Source organism: Echinops telfairi, unplaced genomic scaffold (genome assembly GCF_000313985.2).
Source record: "Echinops telfairi isolate 266 unplaced genomic scaffold, ASM31398v2 ScPeMD7_23;HRSCAF=83, whole genome shotgun sequence".
Lineage (NCBI taxonomy): Eukaryota > Metazoa > Chordata > Mammalia > Afrosoricida > Tenrecidae > Echinops > Echinops telfairi.
This window is the reverse complement of record NW_022103920.1, coordinates 74,698,843-74,726,654: the sequence shown is the minus strand read 5'-3', so window position 1 is coordinate 74,726,654 and position 27,812 is coordinate 74,698,843. Positions and strand designations below refer to the sequence as shown.

The window sequence follows — 27,812 nt, the reverse complement described above, 5'->3', positions numbered from 1 at the left end:
GTAAACATCTTCACAATGTAGAATTTTGTATACTTGAAAGTTTGTTTTCTGCCTGCATGTAGCTCATGCACATAGAATGTGTAGCTTTAATACCTGCTGTTCCAAATTTTGTTTGCTAGATTACATGCAGCAAACTGGAAGTCAAGCACATCTCTTCTTCTGGCTGACCGTGGAAGGATACCGGGTCACAGCCCAGCAGCAGCTAGAGGTTTTATTAAGTCGTCAGAAAGATGGAAAACATCAAACCAACCAAACCAAAGGTCTTTTAAGAGCAGCTGCTTTTGGAATTTATGAGCAGTATTTATCAGAAAAGGTAAAGACACATTTTGATTACTGTTTTCTTCTCTTTGTAAAACTTGCAAAGAGCCATTATCTATACTGAGTAAAACTAACTCTCAAATGACAAGTCACATAATCATGACAGCAGTCTTTTTATCTTCGTCTTACAAATGAAGAAACTGATCTTTAGAAAACCAAATTAGTTTGGGTAGGGTTGCGCAATACATGTGAGAGCCATGATTTAATGTCAAACAAAGTTTAGATTCAAAGATACAAGAGGTGGAAAGTAAAATAATGGAAAAAGATAATACATGGAAACAATAACCAAAACAGAACTAGAATACCTCTACCAGTACTGTCACTCCTTTAGTTAGGTTCCAAAGACCAGATTATTAAGTGAAAATCAGCAAAAATGAAATATGCTCATATCAGATTACAAAATGGAGGATAACTGCATTGTTAAATAACTAGTAATTTACATCAGTATATTATTGACAAATTACATCATTACATACCTTCCAAACAAATCGGCTTGTAACCTAAACTGTTGTGGCCAGCATTACTATCACCTAGAACCTTGGGGTCTGTTTGTGCCAACTATGTTGTTACTGCATATTAATACTTAACATAATCAGATAGTCTCCCTGCCATAGAGTTGATTCTGACTCAAAACAATCCTATGGAAGACGATAGGCCTGCCCCTGTGGATTTCTGAGACTGATATTGTACGGGGGAGTGGAAAGCAGTGTCTTTGTTGGTGGTTCTGAATTGCTGACCTTGTGCTTAGCCGCTCAAAACCTAACCACTAGGCTGTATTGATGGCGGAAAATCACTGTCCTTGAGCCAAGACTGATTGATAGCAGCTCTGTAGGACAGTGTAGTACTGTCCCTGTGAGTTACAGACTGTAATTCATGCATAAAATAAAAGTTGGTGGAATGGAAAGAAGAAATAGAAATGATCAGTTTTTAAAAATTTCTGTGTGTGTGTGTGTGTTTTTAGGAGACATGTTTTCCCTTTGTTCTGGTTGCTTTTAATATTAAATTTTTTTTATTATTTTAGCAGTTTCTCTTTTATGTATACTTCTTGAGGTTTTTATTGCTTCCTGAATCTGTGACTTTGTGCCTTAGTTTTGAAAAAAGATCAGTGTTATAAAATTCTTTGTTCTCTTCCGTATTTTTTTTCTTCCCATCTGGCATTCCAATTTTATACTTTTCATCATATATCCTATGTATCTATGCTCTCTATTGTCTTTCTTTGCATTATTCTGAATATGTTCTCTTGATTAATATTTCTGTTCAGAAAGTTTCTCTTCGGCTGTGTCTAATTTAAACCTCCTTATCCAGTCATTTGTTTCAGTTTTGCAATGTTTGATTATTGTTGCAGTGTTTTATTTCACTACTAAAATCTTCAGACTTTTTTTTTGTATTTTTAGTGTTTATGTTTTATCGTTTCATTCTTTTTATTCTCATGTACCTGGTTAGTTACAATTCAGTGCAAAATATTGAATATAGAAAATTAATGAAATTATCTTGATAGGTAATATTATCTTATTCCACTGAAGATTTCCATTGACGTTAGATGTGTAGTAATGTTTTTTTTTCTTCTTTAACATTTTATTAGGGGCTCATACAACTGTTATCCCAATCCATACACACATCAATTGTGTAAAGTGCATTTGTACATCGTTTCTCAAAACATTTTCTCTCCATTTAAACCCCCGACATTAGGTCCTCATTTTTCCCCTCCCTCCCCGCTCCCCCCTCCCGCATGAGCCCTTGATAGTTTATAAATGGGTATTTTGTCATATCTTGCCCTGTCCGACGTCTCCCTTCATCCACTTTTCGGTTGTCTGTCCCCCAGGGAGGAGGTCACACACAGTTCCATGTAATCGGTTCCCTCTTTCCTACCCATTCTCCCTTTACCCTCCCTGTTTTGCCACTCACACCACTGGTCCTATAGGGCTCATCCGTCCTGGATTCCCTGTATTTTCAGTTCCTATCTGTACCAGTGTACCTCCTCTGGTCTAGCCAGTCTTGCAAGATCGAATTCGAGTCATGGTAGTGGGAGCGGGGAGGAAACCTTTAGGAACTAGAGGAAGATTGTATTTCTCATCATTGTTACATCGCACCCTGACTGGCTCATCTCCTCCCCGAGACCCCTCTGCAGGGGGATCTTCAGTGGCCTACTAATGGGCTTTGGATCTCCACTCCGCACTACCCCTATCATTCACTATGGTAAGATTTTTTGTTCTGATGATGCTTTACACCTGATCCCCTCGACACCTCGTGGTTGCATAGGCTGTTGTGCTTTTTCCATGTGGGCTTTGTTGCTTCTGAGCTTGATGGCCGCTTGATTACCTTCAAGCCTTTAAGACCCCAGACGCTATACTTTTTGATAGCCGGGCACCATCAGCTTTCTTCGCCACATTTGCTTATGCACCCATTTGTCTTCAGTGATCCGTTCGACACCCCGTGATCACACAGGTTGATATGTTGTTCCATGTGAGCTTTGTTGCTTCTGAGCTAGATGGCCGCTTGTTTACCTTCAAGCTTTTAAGACCCCAGACGCTATATCTTTTGATAGCCGAGATGTGTAGTAATGTTATTAGAAACCCAGACCTCCTGAATCCCATTTGAGATTGAGATGATTACAACTTGAGCCTTTGAGAACCAATGTAATTTTTCATTACCTATTCCAGGGATTTACTTCTTCTTTTCTTAGCCTTTGGGCACATCAAAAGTTTTTCATATTCTTTCACACATCTACTTGAATTACCAGACACATCTATGGGAAAGATAGGTCTAAATGCTGAATCTTTCGCATGTGAAATTTTAATTTTATGGTTTTTCAGTGTTTTGGCTTTTTCTCAGCAGAATGGTTATTTTGATTTGACTCATAGTTATCCTGTGCAGGGTTTTTGAGGCTGTACAAATCATTAGAGGGGCAAACAGCCTCGTCTTTGGCCAACAGAGTGGCTGGTGGCTTTGTATCACTAACCTTGCAGATGGCGTTTCAAAGTGTACCCAGCACTCCTTTAGTAACACCAGCACTCCTTTAGGTTTAGGCAAAAAAATCAGACCCACTGCCATTGATTCGATTCCGCCTCATTGCAACCCATATAGGATTTCTGATGTGTAAATCTTTAGGGGTGCAGACACCCTCATCTTTCTTTGGTGAGAATCACCACACTTGCAGTTGGCAATCCAATACTACCTGGAAGAGCCAGGGACATTCCTGTATGGTATAAGACAAAAAGTATCAAAAGATGCCTAATGCGAGGTAGACAGACCAAATCAAGGAAGTCATTTTCAAAAGCAGGATTGTGTTTTGTGTTGTTGTTAGTGTATCGAGTCTGCTGTGACCCTTGACTACCTTACATACTCACCAGAATGCAACACTGACCGGTCCTGAGCCATGCTCACCATTGTTCCTATGCCTGAGCCCATTGATGTAGACACTATGTCAGTCCGTTTTTTTGTACGGCATTCATCTTTTTGGCCAGCTCTACACTTTTACCAATACCAATTTATTTCATACCAATATATGAAATAAATTTGAAAATGCTTCAAAACTTTAATGCATAGCTTCAAAGCATTTTCAAATGCATTTCTTAAGCAGTATTAATCTATCATGAAAGTTAATGCTCCCATTGTATGGATTCCAATTCACAGTGATCCCGTTTAAAATTTCTTAGTCTATAAATTTTCATTGCACAGGCAGCCTTCCTTATCTGCCTCCCGAAGAGTGGCTGGTGTTTGAACTGCCAACCTTTTGGTTGACAGCCTTTCAACACTTAGCCGAGAGTGCTCTAGGGTTCCCTATTAAAGTTAATGCTCTCTATAAACTTTAGGTTTTGAAGGGAATGAAAGAATAATCTGATTAGCCTTATTTAAAAAATCCAGTTGGTGCGATCACGAGGTGTCGAAGGGCTCAGGTACCAGGCATCATCAGAACAAAAAATTATAGTGAATGAGGAGGGGAGTGCCGATTGGAGACCCAAAGCCCATCTGCAGGCCACTGGACATCCCCTTCCAGGGAGGAGATGAGCCAGTCAGGGTGCGATGTAGCAACAATGAAAAATACAACTTTCCTCTAGTTCCTAAATACTTCCTCCTCCCCCACTATCATGATCCCAATTCTACCTTACAAATCTGGCTAGACCAGAGGAACTACACTGGTACAGATAGGAACTGGAAACACAGGGAATCCAGGGCAGATGATCCCTTCAGGACCAGTGGTGTGAGTGATGATACTGGGAGGGTGGAGGGGAGGGTGGGTTGGAAAGTTAACCGATGACAAGGATCTCCATGTGACCTCCTCCCTGGGGGACGGACAACAGAAAATTGGGTGAAGGGAGACGTTGGACAGGGCAAGATAAGACAAAATAATAATTTATAAATTATCAAGGGTTCATGATGGAGTGGGGAGCGGATAGGGAGGGGAAAAATGAGCTGATGCCAGGGGCTTAGGTGGAGAGCAAATGTTTTGAGAATGATGAGGGCAATGAATGTACAAATATGCTTTACACAATTGATGTATGTGTGGATTGTGATAAGAGTTGTATGAGCCCTTAATAAAGTGATTAAAAAAATAATCCAGTTGGAGGGTGGAGACAATTACAGCTTTTCTGCATTATCCAACATTCAACTTTGTGTGTTTCAGAGCAGAAGTTGGAATTAATGTTGGGAGTTTTACCCAGTGGATCAGCACCAACATTGGGTCATAAGGGTTTTTAAGGTGCCAACAAAACAATTTCAAAAGATTAGCTACCTGATTTGGACTGGATAGGCCAAAAAGTGTGGCTAATAGGGAACTGGCAAATTAGAAGAAAATGGGAAGTGCCAAAGAGCTAGGAGGTTGAGAAGCAAATGAGCTTGTTAATAATATGGGAGAAGAGGGGCGTGAATATAAAAAGATTAATATATGAAATGATGCTAGGAAAGAAATTAGAAGTAATGTAGGGCATAGTAAGCATACCAGATCATAGATGCTGATGTACATTAACTGTGTCGTGGAGCAGAGCTGAGACATATCTACTGTGTAAATAAGATTATTTTCTGTGAACTACTGATTTTATTGAGAGCTACCAGAAAAAAGAACAGCTGTAATTATAGGATAACTTTAAGATTTAAAAACATTACAGATAATGCTTTAACTACTTAAGATGTAAAAGCTACGAAATGCATACCTAAATACAAATATAAATGCTAAACAGATTCATATCATGTGATGTATAAATCAGAAAAAAGGAACAAACTATAGTGGTGTTTGTAATCTGGATTAATCTTAGTGATGCAATATTAAATGAACTAAGTAAGCCCCAGAGGATTTGTATACTTTACAAGTAAAAGCAACTAAAATTGTTGATCACTTGATATTCCCTTTGATACGAAGCAGTGAGATTTGGGATGTTGGAAGCAGAGGAGAAAATAGGTCTAGATAAAATATCATTTAAGTTGTCTTACTCTGGTTAACCAATAGTGTGTTCATATATTTTTTTGTGTAACCCGTAAAAATACAGAAGTATAAATAAAAGAGGGTACTACATTGTACTACTACAGTGATGTGTGTATGCCAGGGTGAGTCACTGTTCTGGTTTTAGCGTGTGCTCATATATAAAGTAATTTTTCACATTAGAAGGTCATATTTTATTTATCTGTGTAGTATGTATTTTCAAATGGAAAAAATCACAGAACAAGTTAAAATTTTGGATTATTTTCCTTCCCACATCACAGTGAAACTTTTCTTTAATTTTGATTATAATACCAAATTTAGGATAAAGGCACTGCATTTAAAAAACTATTCAAAAATATTATTGCTCTAATGTCAAATGATAAGCCACACATGGCTATTATTTTAATACATATCCAGTACTATTAAATACTAAACACTAATTCTTTTTTTTTTTTCGGTTTGCATAATAAAAATTTATTGAGAATTTCTGGGACGACGGTTCTCTCCTCCCAGCCTTGAGGGAGGGAACTCACCCAGTATGGAATAAATCACTGAGAAATTAATCACACTCGGTTCCAACACCCTTGGAGAAATGGGGAGAGGACAGTCATTTCCCTGAAAAAAGGGCCAGTCCTTCAATAACCTTGGAGGGTTGGGGAGGGGCAGAGAGGGGACCATCATGGTGCTGGACAGGCGAGGGGTGTCCAGGGACCCCAGAGCTGACTCCTCCAAGACCAGGAAGAGGTGGCTCCAAGTCGTCTCAGGTGAAGCTCTCACTCAGCAGGCTCCTTTCTTAGCCTTGATGAGGCTGTCGCTTCCCCGCATGAAGCTCTCTTCCTGCAGGTTGAGCACGAGGTTGTCAGCAGTGAGATAGATAAGATTCTGTGACATGGCGATCATCTTGGAGGTGTTCTGGGCCGCCTGGATCTTGCATAATTTGATGTAGTCAGGGTTCTTGCTTAGCGCTTCCCCAAGGTGAGCAAGGGCAGTTCAGGGTCCACACAGGGCCAAGCCCCAACCCGATCCTCACCGCTCCTCCCTTCCCAGCCTTTGCTTCAGTTCTCTGGGCCTTCAGATCCAAGGTTGTGCTCAGAGGGCATGTGCCTCCCTCTTCTTTGGCACCCGCCTGTGGGCCGGCCCCCCTGCATGCAGCTGCCAGAACTGGGGACAGCAGCGGAAATACATTCAGGGCCAGCTGTGCTATTGATCTGGCCTTACAGTAGGGAGCCAGGCCTCAGGCACCCCACTAAGATTCCAGATCCCAACACTAATTCTTATTAACACTTGATAACAATCTTTCCCAACTTCTAGATTCCGTGCTATATATCTTACATATATCTTTATTAATCTTTCTAGTAATCATATTTCTATTGTACTAATTGAAAAAATGAGGTTTAATGAGAGGTAAAGTACACTTAGCCCTCACTTGATGAACCATATTGTATATAGCATTTCACCTTTGCAGTAATAGTTTTTCACATTAACTCTGGCAATAATGAATACTAATCTAAGTAATATTGGCCATGATAGTTAATATTATGTATCAACTTGGCTAAACCACGATTGTCAGTGGTTTCCAGTTATGTAATACTGTAATTTGTCATTGTGTAATGATACCGTCATCCTTCATTGTGTGATCTGATTTGACTATCCTTCATTTTTGCATGATAAATGAGGAGTTGGTGTTATTTGATTGGCACAAGTCAATGTTTAATCAATGTTTTACTTAACAGTCGACTATATAGTTCATTTTCAAATGAAGGCAATAACTCTTAGTTTATCTTTCTTAAACATCAAGCCATCATTTACAACCCAGCTTCACAGCCATTAAATCAATTTTCACTCATAGTGACCCTACAGGACAGTATAAAATTGCCCCTGTGGGTTTTTTTCCTTTGGAGTGACTGGTGGGTTTGAACTACTGACCTTTTCAGTTAGCAGGCCAATGAATAACCCACTATGTCATCAAGCATTCGTATTTACAACTTGATTCTTATTTATCAATCACTTTTAATAATACAGTTCTATTCTACCAACAAATATTAACTTGTATTTGGAAATGTCATAGATTTTAACTACTATTATTTTTCTCTTTTTGATAGGCATCTCCACGGGTTACTGTTGATGACTATTTAGTAGCAAAATTAGCAGATACTTTGAATCATGAAGATCCAACCCCTGAAATATTTGATGACATTCAAAGGAAGGTATTGTATATAACATCACTTATTTCTGTTGGAAAAGAATATACATTCCAAGTGCTCATAATTTTAAAAGGTTATTGAAACATTTTTTAAAATGGAGTGGTAACTAAAAAGAAGGGAGGGAGTAGATAAAGGGGAGCTGATATCAAGGAGTTCAAGAAGAAAAGAAAATATTGAAAATGATGAGGGCAGCAATTGTATAATTATGCTTGATCTAATGAAACCATGAATTATAATAATATCGGTAAGAGCTCCTAATAAAATGTTAAAAAAATAAAAAGATAAAGTTATGGCAATAATGTCTCCTAATTACCACCCCGTTCCAAATAGTAGTCCAATTTGTTTGCTTATTTATTTGCAGTAGCTGACAAAGAAATAATTATGTTGTGTTGTGTATTTGAATCTGACCAAAGAGCCAGAGGCTTAAAACTTCATGAATTGCTGTATGTATAAATAATGTACCTCTCAAATTCATTATACAATGCACCTGGAGCCTTTATTGGACTTCTTGGAGAACATTATTTCTTAGGCTATTATGAATAGCTTATTGTCATGTGATGTGTGTTTCAGTACAATTTAGTTCCTGGAGGCACATGAAAGTACCTTTAGTTATGAGATACGGTTCTATTTTTTAAATGTAAATAACATGCTTAGCATATGCTTTTGCTAATTGTTCTGTTGCCTGAACTGTACTATTAATATTATCTTTTCTACTCGTTATATGTGAGCACACATTATTTACAAGGGCATATTTTCAACACCAAATCCACTGCCATCAAGTTGATTTTGACTCACTGTGAACTTATGTAGGGTTTCTGAGACTGTAAATCTTTTGAGAGCAGCCAAGATTCTTTTTTTCCCCTTCCACAGAGTTGCTAGTGAGTTTGAACCACAGACCGAGTGGTTAGCAGGCTGATGTCTAACCAGCCATGACACTGCTTGCCTTTTTCTGTGAACAATCACAAAATCACAGTAGTTGTGCAGCTGCCATCTGAGAGTGAAGAGGCCTGTGATGCATTATGGGAAAACCTCAGCGTAGTTTGGGGTTAAAGCTTATTGAGTAAAAACAAGTAGATTACCTGTATTTATGGTGTGCATATTTTAATTTCCATAAGGTATATGAGCTGATGCTGCGGGATGAAAGATTTTATCCTTCGTTCAGACAGAATGCACTGTATGTGCGCATGCTCGCAGAGCTGGATATGTTAAAAGATCCAAGTTTCAGAGGATCAGATGATGGTGATGGAGGTAAGATTGTGCACATTTTACATGTGTGAGGGTATATCTATATCCTGCTTTTAAAGATAGGACTTTTCAACTAAGATACGTGTTGTTCCTAAAGCACAAGTGTAAATTGTTATATAGTTTAAAGTCTACAAAAGAATATCAGAATTTAGTTATTGTGCTAAGTTAAAATGTTGAAAAATAGCATTAGCCTAGAATATAACTATAGAAGCCTTAAATTCTTAGGTGGAATGTGATTTTTAGGTATGCCACCTAAATATTTTCATAGTAGTTTTTAATTTTAGGATTATTAATTGGATTAAATTATATTAATGGTAGGAGCTTTGAGATTAAATTAATTAACATGTAATGATGGAGTTTACCATAAAAAAAACTGTTTAAAAAACTTATTCAAGCATATATATTTTTTAAGTCCTGCACAGTATGAGAGACTTTTTGAGCTGGAAGAAGCTTCATATAATTTATTCTAGCCTTGCCATGTTTTCGAGTCAGGCTATTGAGTCCCATCACAGTGAAGAAAAAAGATTTCAAGTCAGCATCTTTGGGTTTACTCAATTTACGCTTACCACCTGCGTGAGGTTACGTCATATCTTTGACCTCATTTTTATTAATTGTAAATCTGAAATCTCATCATAATAACTCAGTCATTGTGATATTTGGGTGGATTTACATATATAAAATAGTTACATTACATATTTACTATATAAAATATTAGTATCGGTTATTATTAGTAGTAAGTAGTTATATGAAGAGGCTTCAAATGTTCATGAAAAAAATTCTCTTGTCCTTTAATTTCATTTTCCACGAACTATTTACTTATTTTTATTGGGATTTAATACTTATATCATATCATTCCATAGTTCAATCATGTCAAGTAGAATTTTAAATTGCTACCACAAGTTTCCAGACATTGTTTTTCTATATGAACTCCTTGACACCCTTTACCCCCCCCCACCACCACTGTATCCTCCAACCCTAAAACAGTTATTCTACTTGCTGTCCCTATAGGTTCTTCTATCCTGGATTTCCTATACTGAAAAATGGAAAAGCATATAGCATAACTTCAAGGGGTGACCTCCAATGACATAACACCTCTGAGATGCACCCTAATATGAATAAACAAAAAACAAACAAAACAATACAAACCAAAAAATACAGAAAGTTTTGGAAAATAGATCAGGTCCAGCCTGCATCATAGCGGGCATCTAATGACAAAGTTTTAACTGTTCAAGTCAGATTTTATGCCTTTGGTCTTTTATACTCGTCTCTCCCAAGTTTTCTGTTTAGTGACCCTTTCCTGCCATCGTGCTGTTTTAGATAGGGGAGCGCTCTGGGGTGTACTTCCTGTGTGGTTCCACAGATGAGTCCTGGCTCCCCCTGCCAGCCATAACTGTCTGCACAGCAGATTCTCATAGCTCAGGTTCTGGGACTGGTCCCTCCTTCAACTTCGGTTTTCACAGATTATCCATGAACTGTTTAGATCCCTCTCATATTAAGAATATTGGGAGAAGTGACTGGGCCTGAGTCTCCAGAATCCGGAGCCCTATGACTATTTTACCTGTGGTTTAGTTCAGAAGTTTTAAATTAATTAGATATTTAGAATTTTAAGAACTCTCTGATATGTTTCACTGAGCAAATGCACAAATGTAAATAAAATTAAATTGCAAAGTTTGGGTGAAGTGATTCTATTGAGTGCTTTTATTATGACCATTTACGTATGAAGAGGTTTTATGAACGGACTACTTGAGATAGCAATATAATGGGGTTTTTAAGTAGTCAGCAATTTAAGCAAATTTTTATAATAGAAGATTCCCAGCCTCCTCTTCCTCTGTCTGATTCCTGTAGTCTACACTAGTGAGATTTTACTTTTTCAATAGTAATCTAAGAAACCTAGTTACAGAAGATTGCATTGCACTTTAGTGGTTGTTGATCTAATACCTTGGGTTTTAAGATGAAGATTTTCTAAGTATTTGTAAAATTGGAGTGATATTCTCATAACTGAATTTGCATAATTAAGGAAGCCTTTTTGAAAAACAAAATTTCTGTAGTAACTAAACAGTAAAATTTATTGTACCTCTAGTTCAAGAATATTAATCTGTGTGTATTTTCATTGAAAAAATGTGCTGCTTTAGAGCTATTTTGAAATTTTCAGTGATAGTTTTATATCGCTGAACCGTCCTAAAATAAATATTATAAATGTATTATTTATATTAATTTTATACATTAAAATTTTTTTCAAGTATTTTTGAAATTAATTGATATATGAGACAGAATGAAAGAAGATAAAGTGAATTTTAATCAGTAAGTGAAGAGTTTGTCAGTTCATGTTCTGAATAAAATCCATTCTTAACTTTTTTTTTTAATCGTTTTATTAGGGGCTCATACAACTCTTATCACAATCCATACATCAATTGTGTAAAGCACATTTGTACATTCATTGCCCTCATCATTCTCAAAACATTTGCTTTCGATCCATTCTTAACTTTAAGAATGTGTAAGTCAGTTGGAACAAGTGCATATAATTTTAATTTCTATGCAAGAAAAAACTCAGCCCTTTCCATGACTTGATAGCTGCGTATGAAGCAATGAACGTGATTGTGTTTAAGAATTTGCTGTAAGGGTTGGTTTTAGTGTTCAAAGAGAGGACAAATCTATATAACATTAAAATGGGGCTTCAAATATGTTGGCACCCTACTCAAAGATGGCAGCGGACTGCACTGGTTTGAATGTGAGTGGCTTCCCTCAGTCCTGCCAATAATTTCATCAGTGGGCTTTCTTTGTCCCTTCTGAGTCTCTCATTCCAGCACTTCTACCCATATATTTCCCATCCTGGTTCCTGTGACAGTAACTTACTCAGGTAGTACAAATTCCAAAAATCGCGTTCTGTTCCTGCTTGCTTTGTTAGCAGTGACAGCTCAGCATTAAAGGGCAAGTAGGAGTTGTCCATAAATTGGATATTCGAAATCTGGGAACTGCCTGTAATATGCAGTTCTAAGATGGTAATACATTAGCATTATACTCTCTGGGAATAGTATAGACTTTTGCGTGTTTTCGAAATTGGCTTTCAGCCCCATACATACCCTTCCAGCCAGTCTTTTTTCATGTATGTAACTGAAGGACATAAATTATTTATGTGCCATCTCAAACTTCTTAATGCATCACACTTAGTTAAAACATTAACTGTTTCATAAGTTATTTCTCTTGTAGTTTTGATCTGAAGGCAAATTTACTTCTATTATTTTTGTCATTAAGTGACCTCTCACAATTTATAACTCGTGGGCTATAATTTGGAATTATATACTTAGTATATCTTATTGTCATACTAAAACACTTTGCTTATTTGAACACTCAAGGTCCTAATTGGTAAGCTTTTATATTATAGCTAATAAATTGCCTAACCTCCCTTGAAGCCATTTAAAAAACAATGTGTAGGATGATAGGTGTAATATGAAACATTATTGCTAAAAGCAACTTGCAGGTTTATTGTCTTTGTTAGTGTATAGGTCTTTGCTACAACTTTTTCAAGTAGCTTGCTTATGATTTCCTTTTCTTTATAATGCAATTTAATCAAAATTAGGCCTTTACATTGTTTATTAGAACTTAATTTTCAGCTTTTTGAATTAGGCTTTTTGGTATGTCTTATTTTTTTGGTTGTTTGAAGTTTCGATTACTTTTTAGATATCCTAAAATAATTATGTAATAAGAGATTTATGTGTAGTTGATTTTTTTTTTAAGGCAAAATTGAACTTGGAATTAATGGCCCAAGGCTTATTAACAAATGTGCACTAACACCAGTCACCTTGGGTAGCTTTTCTTGGTTGGGGAAGAAAATTTGTTGTTGTACCTTAACTCACTCCCTTTTCTCCCCTCCATTTTTTCTCTTTATTCATGAATGCTTTTGTAGATACTTCAGCTTCAATTTATCTAAAGGTAGATATTTTTCATTTTATTAAAACAAGACCAAGCAGTCTTTTGAAAAGTATTTAAATTAAGCTTTCTTATTTTTAGTATACTTTCACTCACATTTTTTCACACTATGCCAAATAATATTTTGTTTTTTAGCGCTATCCATAGCCTACTACATACTTCTTGTTTAAATATGAACCAAGATTGATTCTAATAGCTTGTGTTTCTTTTTATTATTTGCTTTAGTTTGCATATGACTTCTTTTGACTGAACTTGTCTTTGGTGGGAAAATTTAAGAGGTTGAGCAGACATTAAAACATTGTACAAAGATACTCAAGTTTACCATATCATGTGGATTCTTTTATTGAATAAGTAGAATAATTTGTTTACCTGTTTACTAATTTTAATGATCACTTTGTTAAAAAGGGATACTTCTAGGGATGAAATTCCCTGTTTAGCTTTGATGACCAAAGCTCTGAGGAATCAAAGCATGCTGCTAAGTGTTAGGAGTTATTGAAATAGGGTGGCAAACACTAACTGCCCCTTTCTAGAAGTAATGGGAACTTGCTTTTGGTTACTCAAAGATCTAAATTCATGGGTAATCTTAAAAATGATAGAAACCATATATTAACTTTAAATTGTATATGAGCATTGCCTTACCACTTGTTTTTAACAGGAATACTTAATTGGTAACTTAATTTGCTCAGATATACATTAAAACCCAGAGGGAAAAGATTATTGCTTAGTATTCATTTTAATCGATTTACTCTAACCTAAATGTTTAAAAGTTATTTTTCATAGTTGCTTTTTAATTAAATGGCATTGCATATAGATTTTTAAATATCTTTTGGTCTAGTGACTGTATATGTTGTATTAACTATATTGTTCTATTACTATTTGTATTGACTTAAGCATCTAGACTTAATGTTTTTGAGGTAAATCTACCAAAAATAGGTAGACCTAATAGCTATATTACAAATCAATCTGTATCTTATTTTTCACACTAAAAATGAATTTTATTTGTGATATTTCTAATCCAATGAGGGAAAAATAATAACAGTAAGAGATTTCATGTGCCGTGTGTGCTCCACATGCTTTTGCTGTAGTAGACAACTTAATATGCTACTATGAGAATAAAAATATTTAATTTTGTACGTAAGGACTTTTACTTTTTTTTTTTCCCAGACAGTGCAGGTATTTTAAAAATACTTTCTTGCACAATACTTAGACCTAAGCTATCAGGCAGATGCCACCATTTTTCTTGGCTGTTCTGTTGTGTCTTAACTTCAATGACTTTGATTCTTTTTACTTGAGCTTTTTTAAAAAAGACAAAAAAAAACAAAACAAAAAGAACCATTAACAAATGTACAAATGTGTTTGACACAATGGATGTATGTGTGAATTGTGATAAGCGTACGAGCCCCCAATAAAATGATTTTTTTTAAAAAAAGAACTATCTCAAAAGTTCTTTTTTGTTTCATTCTACATTCTAATTTCATGTGTTTCCCCAACAGAATCTTTTAATGGGTCTCCTACAGGAAGCATAAATTTGGTGAGTATTTTTAATGGATACTTTAAATAGTAAAGTGACTGTAGTGTTTTTTTAATAATTCTTTTGATTACAGTGTTTTAATAGATAATAAATTGGTAGGTGACATCCTATTATTTAGGAAAGGAATATTAAAAGAAGAAATATATAGTTGAGATAACAGAAAAGTCCCACATTTAAAAATCGGGATAGGTAAACATGTTTTCTTTTAATTTTGCTGAGTGTTTCATGGTAAGTTAAGCAACTACCTCTAACAGTTACTGTAGTTTAAGAGTGACAAGTGCTTAGCATACTTGGCATATTGCAAAATTGGGATGCTCATTTGCATTTCATTGCCTAGGCTTCTAAGTGGTAATCGGACACATAGGCAATTTTTTATTGAAATATACAAAAACCCTAGACTCTCAGAAGGAACATCTATGTTCAAGACCAACCAGTTTAGGCGCAATAAGCCATGCTTATCAGTTAGCGAGTGGCAGGAATCTTCCCTCCGTTTGCGTTGCTGGAAGCTGACTAAACAGTCATCTTCAAAGCAGACTTTCGCACAGAAGCAGTCTCAGGCATGCTGTGCTCGTTTTTCTCTGTGTAGGCTGCTTGTGTGATGTGCATCTAAATCTGGATTTATCAGTAATGTTTTAAATGTGGAATTTTCTTGAAAATTGATCATTTAAAAAATTTATTATATTAAATGTAAAAGTACTATTTATCTCAGCATCTATCTCCTGGATAGATACCTAAAGATTTGAAAGCAGGAGCTCAGACAAGTTATTTGTTGATCAGTGTTCGTTACAGTATTACCATATATACTCGTGGATAAGCTGAGTTTTCTAGCATGTTTTTAATGCAGTTTTTGTGGTAAAATTAGGTGCCTTAGCTGATAGTCGTGTCAGCTTAAACTCAAGTATATACGGTTTTTGCCGTAACCAAAAAGTAGAATTAATTCAAATGTCCATCAATAAAAGTAAGTAAAAGTTGTATGCCGACAGTGAAATATTGTTAGTCATAAAACCAAAAAACAAATAAATAAATAAACCAAAAGACAACTCTTCAATGGAGTCATGACTCATAGAGACCCTATAGGACAGAGTCGAACTGCCCTGTTGAGTTTTTGTGACTCTGAGTGATTCTCAACTTTCCTAATGCTATGACCCTTTAATACAATTCATGTTGTGACACCCAACCATAACATTATTTTCGTTGCTACTTCATAACTGTAATTTTGCTACTGTTATAAATCAGGTGACCCCTGTGAAAGGGTTGTTCAACCCCCAAAGGGGTCACGACCCACAGGTTGAGAACCACTGCTCTTACTCTTTATGGGAGTAGAAAGCCCTCTCTTTCTCCCATGGACCAGACTGGTGGTTTCTAAGTGCCAACCTTGCAGATTTCAGCCTAATGTGTAAGCACTACACAACCAGGGCTCCCATTTGCCATAAAGTGAAGTAAAATTTTGATATGTATTGTAGCATGGATGAACATTGTATCGTTTATGCTAAGTGAAATAAACCAGACCAAAAAAATGACAGATATTACATGGTCTCACTTTTATGAGATATCTGGTTTAGGCAAATGCATAGAGATGAAAAGTTTATTAGTTGACACTAGGGGTTTTGTGGAAAAGAAATGAGAGTTATTAAGTTATTATTGAGATGTTATTACTGCTTGAGATGATGAAACACTTTTGGAAATAAATAGTGGTAATGGTACTGAATTAATATGCTTAAAAGTATTCAGTTTGATAACTTACTTATCTATGTATATTTCCACTATGAAATTATTAAAATATAGTCGATTGATACTTGTTGTAAATGCTTTTTAACTACAGTTTTAATTGTCTTTTCATTTATTAAATATAAGAGACATAGTGAGCTACAGTATATAGATTATTATATATAGATAAGAGAGAAGAAATAATTTGATTATTAAACTGATTACTAAAATCATTCGTTTTATTATTTAAGCCTTACATGGGATAAAGAGTAGTGCATGTTTGATCTAAAATTCTTTAACTTTTTTTTTTCTATGAAATAAAAAATTTTGTTATCTGATTGCCCTTTCTCTTTCCCAGTCTTTGGATGATCTCTCAAATGTATCTTCTGATGACTCAGTACAACTGCATGCCTATATTTCAGACACTGGTAAGATACTTTATGGTATCAATTCTGAGAAGCTACTATTTTCATTCCAAAATTACTCTCCACACTCATTCTTAAAACCTCCCCCCCCTTTTTTCTCCTCATCCTATAGCCATACTTTTAAGTTACTGTATTTTTTTGTTTGCAATTTGTGCTTGTTTCATTAAGTTCTATGATGTTCATTTGCCAGTGTATCTTGATATTTACTCTCTCTAATCTTGTGCCATTATTTACATTTGGAAATGCTTAAGTTTTAAGCATTTTTTCATTTATAATCAACTGAAACTAGTCCTTTATATTTTTGAGGTTAGTTAATTGTATGATTATACATTTGGAAGAGATTTTAACTCAATATTTTTCTTCATACATGCAAAGTCGGAATAGGAAGATAACCTGGGATAAATGAGGTCTTTGGATTTAGAAGTTTGTAGAAGTTTTAAAAAATGCTGTGAAGGTGGGAAACTTCCAAGACTTATACTGTCTCAGTCAGCACACAAGCTGAATGGTTAGAGAGCTGAGAAAAAGTAATCCATTCCCATCATTTCCATTTTCATGGAAAGAATTCTAGTGAGCACTCAAAACCAAAAAACCCAACTCACTGCCACCAAGTCAGTACTGACCCATAGCACCCCCTGTGGGTTTCTGAGACTATAACTACGAATGGAGTAGAAAGCCCAGTCTTGCCTCCCATGGAGATGCTGGTGGTTTCCAACTGCGCACCAGGTGGATTGCAGCCCCAATGTATAACCACCAGGGCTCCACTAGATAAAGATGATTTTCTTATATGGCCTCTCACTATTCCTAAGAGTCACTGATTGGGAGTGTGTTTTTCACATTATGTTCTAAAGTATACATACCTCAGTTCAATTTTATGCTTACATTCTAGATACCTGATTTAGTTTCTTCACTTAAAAACTCATTTGACTCATAACCCTATAGGATAGAGTAGAACTGCTTCTGAGTTTCTGAGATTGTAACTCTTTACCGGAGTAGAAAGCCTTATCTATCTCCCATGGAGCCACTGGTGCTTTTGAACTTCTATGCTACCAGGAATTAGTGCGATTATAACAGAAACAACTGACAACAGTGTGGCTTTAACAAACAGCAGTTTAGGAGGCTGATTTCTGGGCACCAACTCTAGGGAGAGCCTTTATCTATGTCACTGTGATGGGAATCCTGCCTATTTCTAGCGTCCGGCTCTCAGTTCTTTGGTGATCTTAGATCTTCTTGTGATGTGAATTTCCCCTTCCATTTCCTTCTCTAATTCCTTCTTTGGTCTAATCTGCCATTTATATGCCTCAAAGGTGATTGGCTTAAATATACTCTCCACTGATGTGATCTCATTAACCTAACAAAATCTCACTTCCAAATGGGATTACATCCACAAATGTAATTGGGTTTAGCATCCCTAGTCAGTCCATAACAATCGTAAAGAAATTTTATGAGTATAGTTTAAAAGATAATAATTTGTATCTGGTTCAGGGATGGGAGTGGGGGATTGTTGCTAAGATCTATCCTTTAAAGTCTCATTTTGCCTCTGTTTTCTGCCAAATTTACAAAATAGATTTTTTTTTGTAAATGCTATCTTAATTTCTTCACCATGCTTTTTCTTTAACTTTTATATTTAAAAATATATGTTGCTCTTAAAGGATCATTGGATATTGACTCTTGTCATCAAATAAATCCAGTTATTTTTTGCTTTTCTTTCTAGTTTTTGACAAAAATGTCTCACCTTTTTTCTGCCCTAAAATTAGAAATTTCATTTAAAAACATCTTTTTTCCAGTTTGCTTTTCTCCCAAATGTGAGATCATTTTTAAGTGCAAATGTTTAATAATTTTCTTTTTATTTATTTGGAGACCTTGAGCATTTGTCTTGAGGAAGACATTTATTATATTCATATTTCTAAATGTTGAACTTTCTCTTTTCAAGAGAGAATGATTTTCAGCTGCTATTTTTCATTTGTTATTTAACAAATATTTACTAGGTTCTGAATAGATACAGAAGGGCTGAACTAGGTGTTTTTAATATATTGGTATTTCTTTTTGAAGAAATGTATATGTAGAGACTGAAGCGGCAACTTTTTTCACCTAGTTGTATGGCTTCAAGCTCCAGCCTTGTCATTTAATACTTCCTCATCAGTAAAAGGAATAATAATAGTAATATTGACTTGACTAATATAATCAAGTAAATAATAATAAAGTTCCTTCCCTATGCTAAGTATTATATATATGAATGTTTATTCAATATATACATATTTTCCCACTTAGTCTCCAGAGTCTTTGATTCTACATCCCATATATTTAGGATCTTTCTTACTCTTGTAGGATTTGTAGTCAGTGTAAAGCAGTACACATTAGAGAATGGTCCTTGGACTAGTTAGTGTACTCTGCTTTTTTGCTTGCATGTTCTTAAGTGAAACTGTGTCCTTACTGATGTACATGTGGTTTCTTAGCTCGTTGGGGACTAGTAACAAGTAGTGTTCTGGTCACCTGCTGTGAGTGTAACTGGTCTAGAAAATATAAAGCCTGCTAGCTATTTCTACCCTTCTGAAACCAATTAAGTTACTTTTCTGGCTTCTTCATCACTCTCATAATCACCAGGTTGTTTTTACTGTTGTGCATGCACCACGTCCTGATATCTCTTCTTCCTATCAATTTGTGACAAAATTCAGTTTGTTCTTTTTTTAGCACACTTTCTTACATTTTTCTATGCCTTCTATTCCCCTTGTTCTCTGTCTTCTAAGTGGTTATGGTTAGTTGCCTAAATGCCTCAGGCTTTTCTCTGCCTTTCCCAAATCTGTTTTAGGCACCAGAGAGAAAGCCATCCTCTTGTTGTTGTGCTCCCTGCATTGAGACATGTGCTTCTCTGACTTGGTGAGGAAGTGTTGTGCTTTTTGATCTGCGTATGTTTCTGTAAGATGATTGGAATAGATGAAGCAGTGCAGGCTACAGTTACAGCTTCAATGTAGAGCAGTGTGGCCAAAGTTTATTCCTACTTATATTTTGTCAAATCAGCAACACTGATCCTAGGTAGAATGGGAATAAATGACAATTTTGAGTCAAAAGTATAAATGTTAGGGAAAAAAATTATTAAAACCCAAGAGAAATCCTCAATTATAATCATCAGTATGGATTTCTAGCTTTTATGTGATCAAAATAATGTGCTGAAAAGCTCCACAGATTCTTCTTTGCCTTATTTTATATGAAATAGCAGACTTTTTAGTTAGCTCTAAAACTTAGCCATTATTTGGGTCAGTCCATTATTACAAATAGCACTGTAGACCTGTGTTTCTCCCAAGTGGGCAATGCTGCCCCCTAGGGTTGGGGCTGCAAAAGCAACAGATATATACACTAAATCCTGGATTACGAGCTACAGCACAAATGTTTTTAGTTGCCAGAAAAGGGGTGGTGGGCTTAAGTAAGTTTGGGGACCTCCGTTAGACTTTTGGACAATATATTAGTTTGAACTGCTATGAAAAGTACTGTCTTCTCATAGAAAGGCGGGAAACATGAAGCTGAAAATAGCTAAAGAGGGAAGTCCACAAGTGCCACAAAACAAGAAGAAAAACAAATTCAAGGAAGTGATGAGTTGAATCAAAAGGCTTAGACGAACATAAATACTGCTGTCTTACTTTTGATAGCATTTTAATTCCCTCAAGAGAAGAAGAGACATAACTACGGTCTTAAGTATGTAGAACCAAGCCCTTTTCATAAAGCTCAGAGTCAGAAAAGGTAACATGATACAAAAGAGGAACTGGAAAAATGTGTCCTACCTACAGGGATAAGAACAAGAAATATCAAAGTCATGGCTGGAAGAGGACCTCTATCACCCAACAGAAATGGAAAATCTAACTCCAACATTAATGTATCATATTTAGATGGATTCAGGTAGCTTGTAGGATTTTTAATTGGTTCTGAGCTTGAAACCAGCAATTTCAATGTCAATACTGTTCAATATGAATGCTTCCTTAATCCAAAGAATGCTTCCCTGGAGGGACACATAGAAATCTCTGGGAGAAGCATTATCAGTTGAAGATTAGTTATAGGAAGCAGCTAGAAGTCACAAAGAAAATAATGAGCTTCAAAAAGGGGGGCAGCCCTTATTAAAGGAATAATTTACATACTAATAACTTGGAGGTGACAATCTGAAGTAGATTTTAAGTGTGTTAAAAATAAAGGGATAAAGTAGAGAATGTGATCCTAAGGCTAGTATGAAACAATGTGAAAAAAGAATCCAGTACCATTCTAGGAGCACAAAAACAGACTCAATACACTTTTAGAGACCAGAAGAGAAAATGTTGTAGAGTAGAATGCAGCACAGAAAGAGAGAGAAATGAAAAACAGGAGGGGTGTGTGTAGAAGAATAGGTTTTCATTTTAAAGGCCATCTGACTTGAATGGTATCTGGAAAATACCCTCCCCCTTTTTAACTTTCAGAATAAATTACACTTGTATGTTGTGGAATATTATATTAAATAGAAAGAGAATTTCCAGAAAAACTAAATTTCATCTTGATTTTTGCTGTCTGTACAGTTTTAAAAGTTTTTTGATCAAAATAAAGGTAGATGAAGGCTTGGGCATATTGGTATTTGTTTCTGTTATTTTGTTCAGTTAATTTGAAGAGACTGATGCTATGCCATCAGGTGGTATTGTGGGAATGTAACTGATGATAGTTCAAAGCTTTTGGAAAAGGAAATCCAAAGTAGGCATCATTGTATGGTTGACAGTATCATTGTCTTTTAGTTTTTGTTGTAATAGAGCCATTGTTTTAGAACACTTAATGGAATTGAGTATATGCGAGGGCTTCAAAAAGTTTGTGGAAAATTAAGAGTTGCAAGTTAATAGAATTTTTCCGTGCAATTTTTAAAGCACCCACATATTGGTTTGAGTTGATTCCAGCTCGTGGTGACCCCACATGAGTATTGGCGGGGCTTTGTTTTATCCTTTGGTGACCTCCTTTTGTCTTAGTCTGTCATTTCAGATTCTTCATTTCATGGTGTCTTTTTGTTTTTGTTTTTGTTCTTCATCTTCCTCCTTTTTGTGTCTTTTGTTCTTCATTTTGTTTTAAATGACTACTAGTATATGCTGACTATGACCCATATGCTGTGGCAGGCGTTTGTAATGATCATGGCAAGACCTATGCATTATATGCCATCACTGTACACCGGCGGAATCTGCACAGTGAGGAGATGTGGAAAACCTACCGCCGTTACAGTGACTTCCACGACTTCCACATGAGAATCACTGAACAGGTACTGGTGTTTTTCAACCTTATGTGCTTTACATTGTTTCTTGAGTCGACATTTAGTTCTAAAAGTTTTGAGGATATGAGAGTGTAGATTAAAGCTAATGAAAGAAAATATAAGGTTTTTGTTTTTAATATGATTGGCATATATTTTAGGATGATTTTGGATACTTAACAAATACATCAGATGTTGAGAATTCTTAAGCATTCCAAACCATTGTGGTCAGGTATATCAGTGATATATTTTGGAAAACTGAGTTAAAGATATGTCTGATTTTAAGATTTTTGTGTGTACGTGTTGTATAAGCAAGGGGTGGTGAGGCCCGCCAGGGCTTATTGATTTGTAAGTATTTGCTGGCAAATGTTTTTTGCTTATAGACATTAATTTTAGGGCTCACCATAGTGGAGTATAATCCCAGTTTGTGTCTTAAATATGTGTTCAGATAAATTAATGTCACTTTTGTAAATTTTTTCTTCTTGAGCTTTGTGCAGCATAGAAAAACTAGCCTTAGTGTATGTAATATAACCTCCCAAACACACTTTACACAAGTATCTATGAATTTGGGTGTAGTTTGTAGTTTGTTGTTGAGATGGGCCCTATTATAAGACATTCTGTGGTTTTATTTTGAAGGGCACATTTCACTGCTCCAGTTATTTTAAATGGACTCTTCTACTAGCTTAACAAGGGAAATTCCAGATCTATTAGTTATGAAAATCAGCTAAAGTAAATTTACATTTGTATATTTTAAACATTAAACATCACCAGATAAGTAGAGCAAGTGTTCAATGAAATTTATTTTAACTCATAGGAATCCTTGATTCATTCAAGCGATTTAGATATCCAACTGATATTAAATCAATAAAAATAATAATAATTTAAGGTGACACCAGATTCGATACAATAAAGCTTTGAAATGATGTTGTACATTTTACTGATCCAAAAATATCTCTTTTTCAATTAAGGTAGGTGAAACAATATGATTGGTACCATATAATGTCACTAAAATTTTGTAATACAGTGAGATAAACTTAATAGCTTAAAACTAGTTAAAAACACATTAGCACTAAACCCTGTAGTCCATGATTAGGGGCTATCTTGAATTGCCATGTTTGTCAAGGAAGTAGTGGCTTTAGATGTGCCTGTTATTGTTGAGTAGACATTTTCCTTCGTGCCTTAGCTTGCTCGACTTGTGTGCTTTTTGGTATTGTTGTAAAAACTGATACTGTTTGAAAATCACAAAGCTTGTATTTTTTTCTGTCCATGCCTACACTTTACCAAACATGATATTTTAAAAAGTAATAATTTTAATTACTAAGATAAATTTTATTTGCTTGCAAATTAATGGGAATTTGATTTAACAGGTAATTTTCTTTATATAGTGTAATTCATTTTTAAATGACAGTGCAGGTGAAATAGACATGTTTTGACTGTGTATCTATAAAATTAGTTGTTATAACTTAAACTTTAGTTTCAGATTCCTCACAGAGCTTGACCAGTTAAGCACTAAGTATTTATAAATGAGTGTTTACTCTTAATTCTGCTTTATAAGTATTTTCTAAACTCAGACTCTTTATGAAAGCACAGAAGAAAAATAAGTTGTTGATTCTTAGTACATCCTATTCACATATATAACTGTTAACTCTGTAGCTATTAAATTACTCAACTTACTTTAAAACAAGTATTTAATGCTTTTCAATAGTTTAAATTTTTATTTAATATTAAAGATGTATATTAAAGTATTAAAATGTTAAATGCCATACTTTATTAACAGCCCAAACTCCCATTCTCTTATTCAACAAATCTTTATTGAACACTTCCTGTAGACTAGTCATTGTTTTCAGTGCTGGTGATAGAACAGTGAATAGCAACCAAGTTGTTGCTCTCAGGGGCATACATCCCAGTAGCTGTGTACATTTACATTTTATTGGATTGATTGCTGGTAAGTATAGATACAATGTTTAAGTGTTGCCTTGCTGACCAAAAGGTAGAGAGGTTCAAACTCACCAGGCCTGTTACTGGATAAACAAAGACTAGGGACAGTTTTATTCTATCCTACAGGGTTTCTATGAGTCTGAGTTGGCTCAGAGGCAATGGGTTTGTCTATAAAAATTTTTAAGTGGTTTAAGATATTACAAACCAAAAAAGCCTGACTCACTATCATTGAGTCTTTCCGATTCATAGTGATTGTATAGGGCAGGGTAGAACTGTTTTGGATTTTGAGACTTTTTTTTACATGTATATCATAATTTATTTACCTGTTTTTGGACATTCAGGGTGTTTTGTTTTAAATTCGTGGTGTTTTTTTTTAATAGTTTTATTAGGGGCTTTATCACAATCCATACATACATCAATTGTGTAAAGCACATTTGTACATTCATTGCCCTCATCATTCTCAAAACATTTGCTCTCCACTTAAGCCCCTGACATCAGGTTCTCATTTTCCCCTCCCTCCCCGCTCTCCCCTCCCTCAGGAGCCCTTGTTAATTTATAAATTATTATTTTGTCATATCTTGCCCTGTCCGACGTCTCCCTTCACCCACTTTTCTGTTGTCCGTCCCTCAGGGAGGAGGTCACATGTAGATCCTTGTAATCGGTTCCCTCTTTCCAACCCACTCTCCCTCTATGCTCCCAGTATCGCCACTCTTAGCACTGGTCCTGAAGGGATCATCCACCCTGGATTCCATGTGCTTCCAGTTCCTATCCTCTGGTCTAGCCAGACTTGCAAGGTAGAATTCGGATCATGATAGTGGGGGAGGGAGGGGAAGCATTTAGGAACTAGAGGAACATTGTATTTTTCATCTCCTGGCCATCAAAAGATACAGCGTCTGGGGTCTTAAAAGCTTGAAGGTAAACAAAGCTGCCATCTAGCTCAGAAGCAACAAAGCCCACATGGAAGAACACACCAGCCTGTGTGATCATGAGGTGCCAAAGGGATCAGTTATCAGGCATCAAAGAACAAAAAATCATATTGTGTGCTCACCTTTATGATACGGTCGCTGAAGACAAATGGGTGCATAAGCAAATGTGGTGAAGAAAGTTGATGGTGCCCGGCTATCAAAAGGTATAGCGTCTGGGGTCTTAAAGGCTTGAAGGTAAACATGCGGTCATCTAGCTCAGAAGCAACAAAGCCCTCATGGAAGAAGCACACCAGCATGTGCGATCACAAGCTGTCAAAGAGATCAGGTATAAGGCATGATCAGACAAAAAAAATCTTACCATAGTGAATGAGGGGAGGAGTGCGGAGTGGAGACCCAAAGCCCATTTGTAGGCCACTGGAGATCCCCTTGCAGAGGGGTCTCGGGGAGGAGACGAGACTTTGCATCTTTCCAGAACGAGGCAGCTTCATCTTTGGTTAGCAGTTCAGTGCATAGCCCACTATACTGCCAGGGCTTCTTTTAAGATAATATAGATGTTATATATCAGGAAATTAAAAAATGGTCTTATGAAACAAAAAAAAATATTTGCCTTTATTAAGGTGAGATTTAAAAAAATTAATTCAAATAACCCCTTAGACAACCCACTCTCATACTCTTGTGAGCACTAAATTTGGGACTATGACTACAGCATGACATTTTCTGTGTACATGATGACCCCACCTTCTTGTTTTGTTCTTCTGGCTATGATTGGAGCAATTGCTGAAAGAACTTTACTTTTCATAGACAAAGTCTAGTGAATTTGTTCAAGTTTTAGGTATAAGCAAATATCAGATTTATCATTTAATTATTAGAATCGTATAGTTTGACTCCTGCATATCATCTTTGGTTTAATCTCTTAAGTTTTCTTTCAGAAACATTTTTCTGCACAGTATTTTTCCATTGGAAAAGCAATGACTTGAGATTCAGGCATTAGCTGCTGGCTAGGAAGTCACTAACTAGATGATTATCATTACACCAGGATGGTAACATTGGTGCTTCACTAAGGCCTCACAGATCACTGCATAGCTTGAACCTCTAAAAGTCAACCCAAAGAGTAATAGTAGTAGGTACTAAACTTACTGTAAATATACTTTTTAGTTTTGTGTGAAGACAAGGTACATACTAATGGCTCTTTTTTTCTCAGTATAATGTCTGATTTTCTTTTTTATGTGGTTGGTGGGAGAGAAGTATCAGAGTTATATGTAGTGAGAGTTGTAAGATAATTGTTATTTTGACTTTACATTTTCTGCTTTTAATAATTATGATGAAATTGATATTAAATATCACTATTAGAGCTTATAAAAAACTAGAAACTCATAACTTTGGTCATGAAATTTTTATTTGGAAGTGCTTTATTTATAGGTCAAAGAGTTATAATGAAAATGTTTTATAATCTTATAAAAATTTTATCAATTTCAAAATTATGAGAGAAATATGAAAACCTCTGTGCCCACTAACTACCTAGCTTCATTAGGTCTCTGTTTTCACAGAGAAAATTTTGGTCATGATGCTGTTTTATAATAAATAGCATTAAAACTGTTTTAGAAAAATACTGGACAGTTTTTTTAACATCTTATTAACATAATAAAGCATAAAATTATGAAATTCCCTGTTTTAGATTTTTTTATATAGAGAGAATTTGGTATTTGGAGGAATTTTCTCTCTGAAAAACTAAGAATGCTGAACTTATTTTGTCTTCTAGTTTGAAAGTCTGTCAAATATATTGAAGCTTCCTGGTAAAAAGACGTTTAATAATATGGATAGAGATTTTTTAGAAAAGAGGAAAAAAGATCTAAATGCATATTTGCAGGTGAGTCTATGTTAGTATCTTTAGAATTTTATTTAAAGTATATTTCCTTATTAAAATGTTTTTTATTGTAATTGGAATTGCAGTTTATTTTGAGCAACATGTCAGACACCACTTGTAATTGATTTAGTAATTTTTAAACATTATTTCTGTTTATTAATTAGCTTATTTTTGATCACTCAGTGTAAAGAGTGGTTCTCCTTTCAGGTTTAGATGATCCCGTATACATGTATATTCATATCCATTCTAGATTACTATAAAAATCTAGGCATATTATGATAGACTGAATGATCACATTTCCAATTCAGTAGATAGTAACTGTACTAGCATTTTCAAGGTTTAAAGGAACAATTAAAGAACTGGTTGATGTGCATTGGATTCCAAATCATGGCAGCCTCCTGTTTTAGAGAGCCTTCAATGGCTCTCATCGTTCAGAAGTAGCTCCCCAAGCCTTTCTTCTGACGTGCCTCTGCGTGAGTTTGAGTTGTCAGTCTCTTGGCTACTAGCCGAGCACCTAACCATCTGGGTCCCCTAAGGCCTCCATGTACAAAACTTACCACTTATATGGAACCAGTATTCAATCATAATAAGCCTATGCAGAGTTTCCGAGGCTGTAAATCTTTACAGAAGCAGACAGAAGTTCATCTTTCTCCCACAGAGAGGCTGGTGGATTTGATCTTTGCAGTTAGTGCAGTGCATACACTACAATACCACCAGAGCGAGCAGATTACAGTGCCCAGAAGTTTTCTGTGGCTACTTTCTATGATTCAGAGTACTTCTGGGGTTTCCAAAATTATGAGAGTTGTAGAGACCAATAGATTAAGGGACTAATTCTAATATGTACACCCTAGACATGTAGATTTCTCATGTGGAATAACAAAACGTATCTCACAAGTTCGTGACTGAATATGCTCTTAGGAATTCTAGAAAGAACTTGGATTTTTACCTCAAAACTTTGATGCTAGATCATTTCGACTGTTTTCTGCACTTAAACGGCAACATTGAGTAGTTGCGGCAGTCGCTCTGGATCACAGAGCCTGATGTCTCTACTGTCTGACCCTTTAGGGAAAGC

The 27,812-nt window shown here is 35.7% G+C and overlaps 1 protein-coding gene and 1 non-coding gene across 5 annotated transcripts in view; one reads left to right on the top strand and one right to left on the bottom strand.

Annotated features, from left to right (window-relative positions):
• The window catches only part of SNX13 (sorting nexin 13), an 89,745-nt gene that overhangs the window by 36,264 nt on the left and 25,669 nt on the right, over nucleotides 1-27,812 (top strand). For 2 of the 4 annotated variants that reach the window (XM_030885240.2, XM_030885238.2), the window contains 7 exons: nucleotides 120-313; nucleotides 7,837-7,941; nucleotides 9,054-9,186; nucleotides 14,604-14,641; nucleotides 16,707-16,776; nucleotides 21,885-22,024; nucleotides 26,636-26,743. In XM_030885240.2, the coding sequence (XP_030741100.1) occupies nucleotides 120-313; nucleotides 7,837-7,941; nucleotides 9,054-9,186; nucleotides 14,604-14,641; nucleotides 16,707-16,776; nucleotides 21,885-22,024; nucleotides 26,636-26,743 (788 nt within the window). Of the gene's footprint in view, nucleotides 1-119; nucleotides 314-7,836; nucleotides 7,942-9,053; nucleotides 9,187-14,603; nucleotides 14,642-16,706; nucleotides 16,777-21,851; nucleotides 22,025-26,635; nucleotides 26,744-27,812 lie in introns of all 4 variants that reach the window. The other 2 variants (XM_030885239.2, XM_045288738.1) reach the window with 1 other exon arrangement.
• On the bottom strand, nucleotides 6,805-7,051 carry LOC115869289. The gene has a single exon (XR_004046106.1). It is a non-coding gene; the product is annotated as a small nucleolar RNA U89 (small nucleolar RNA).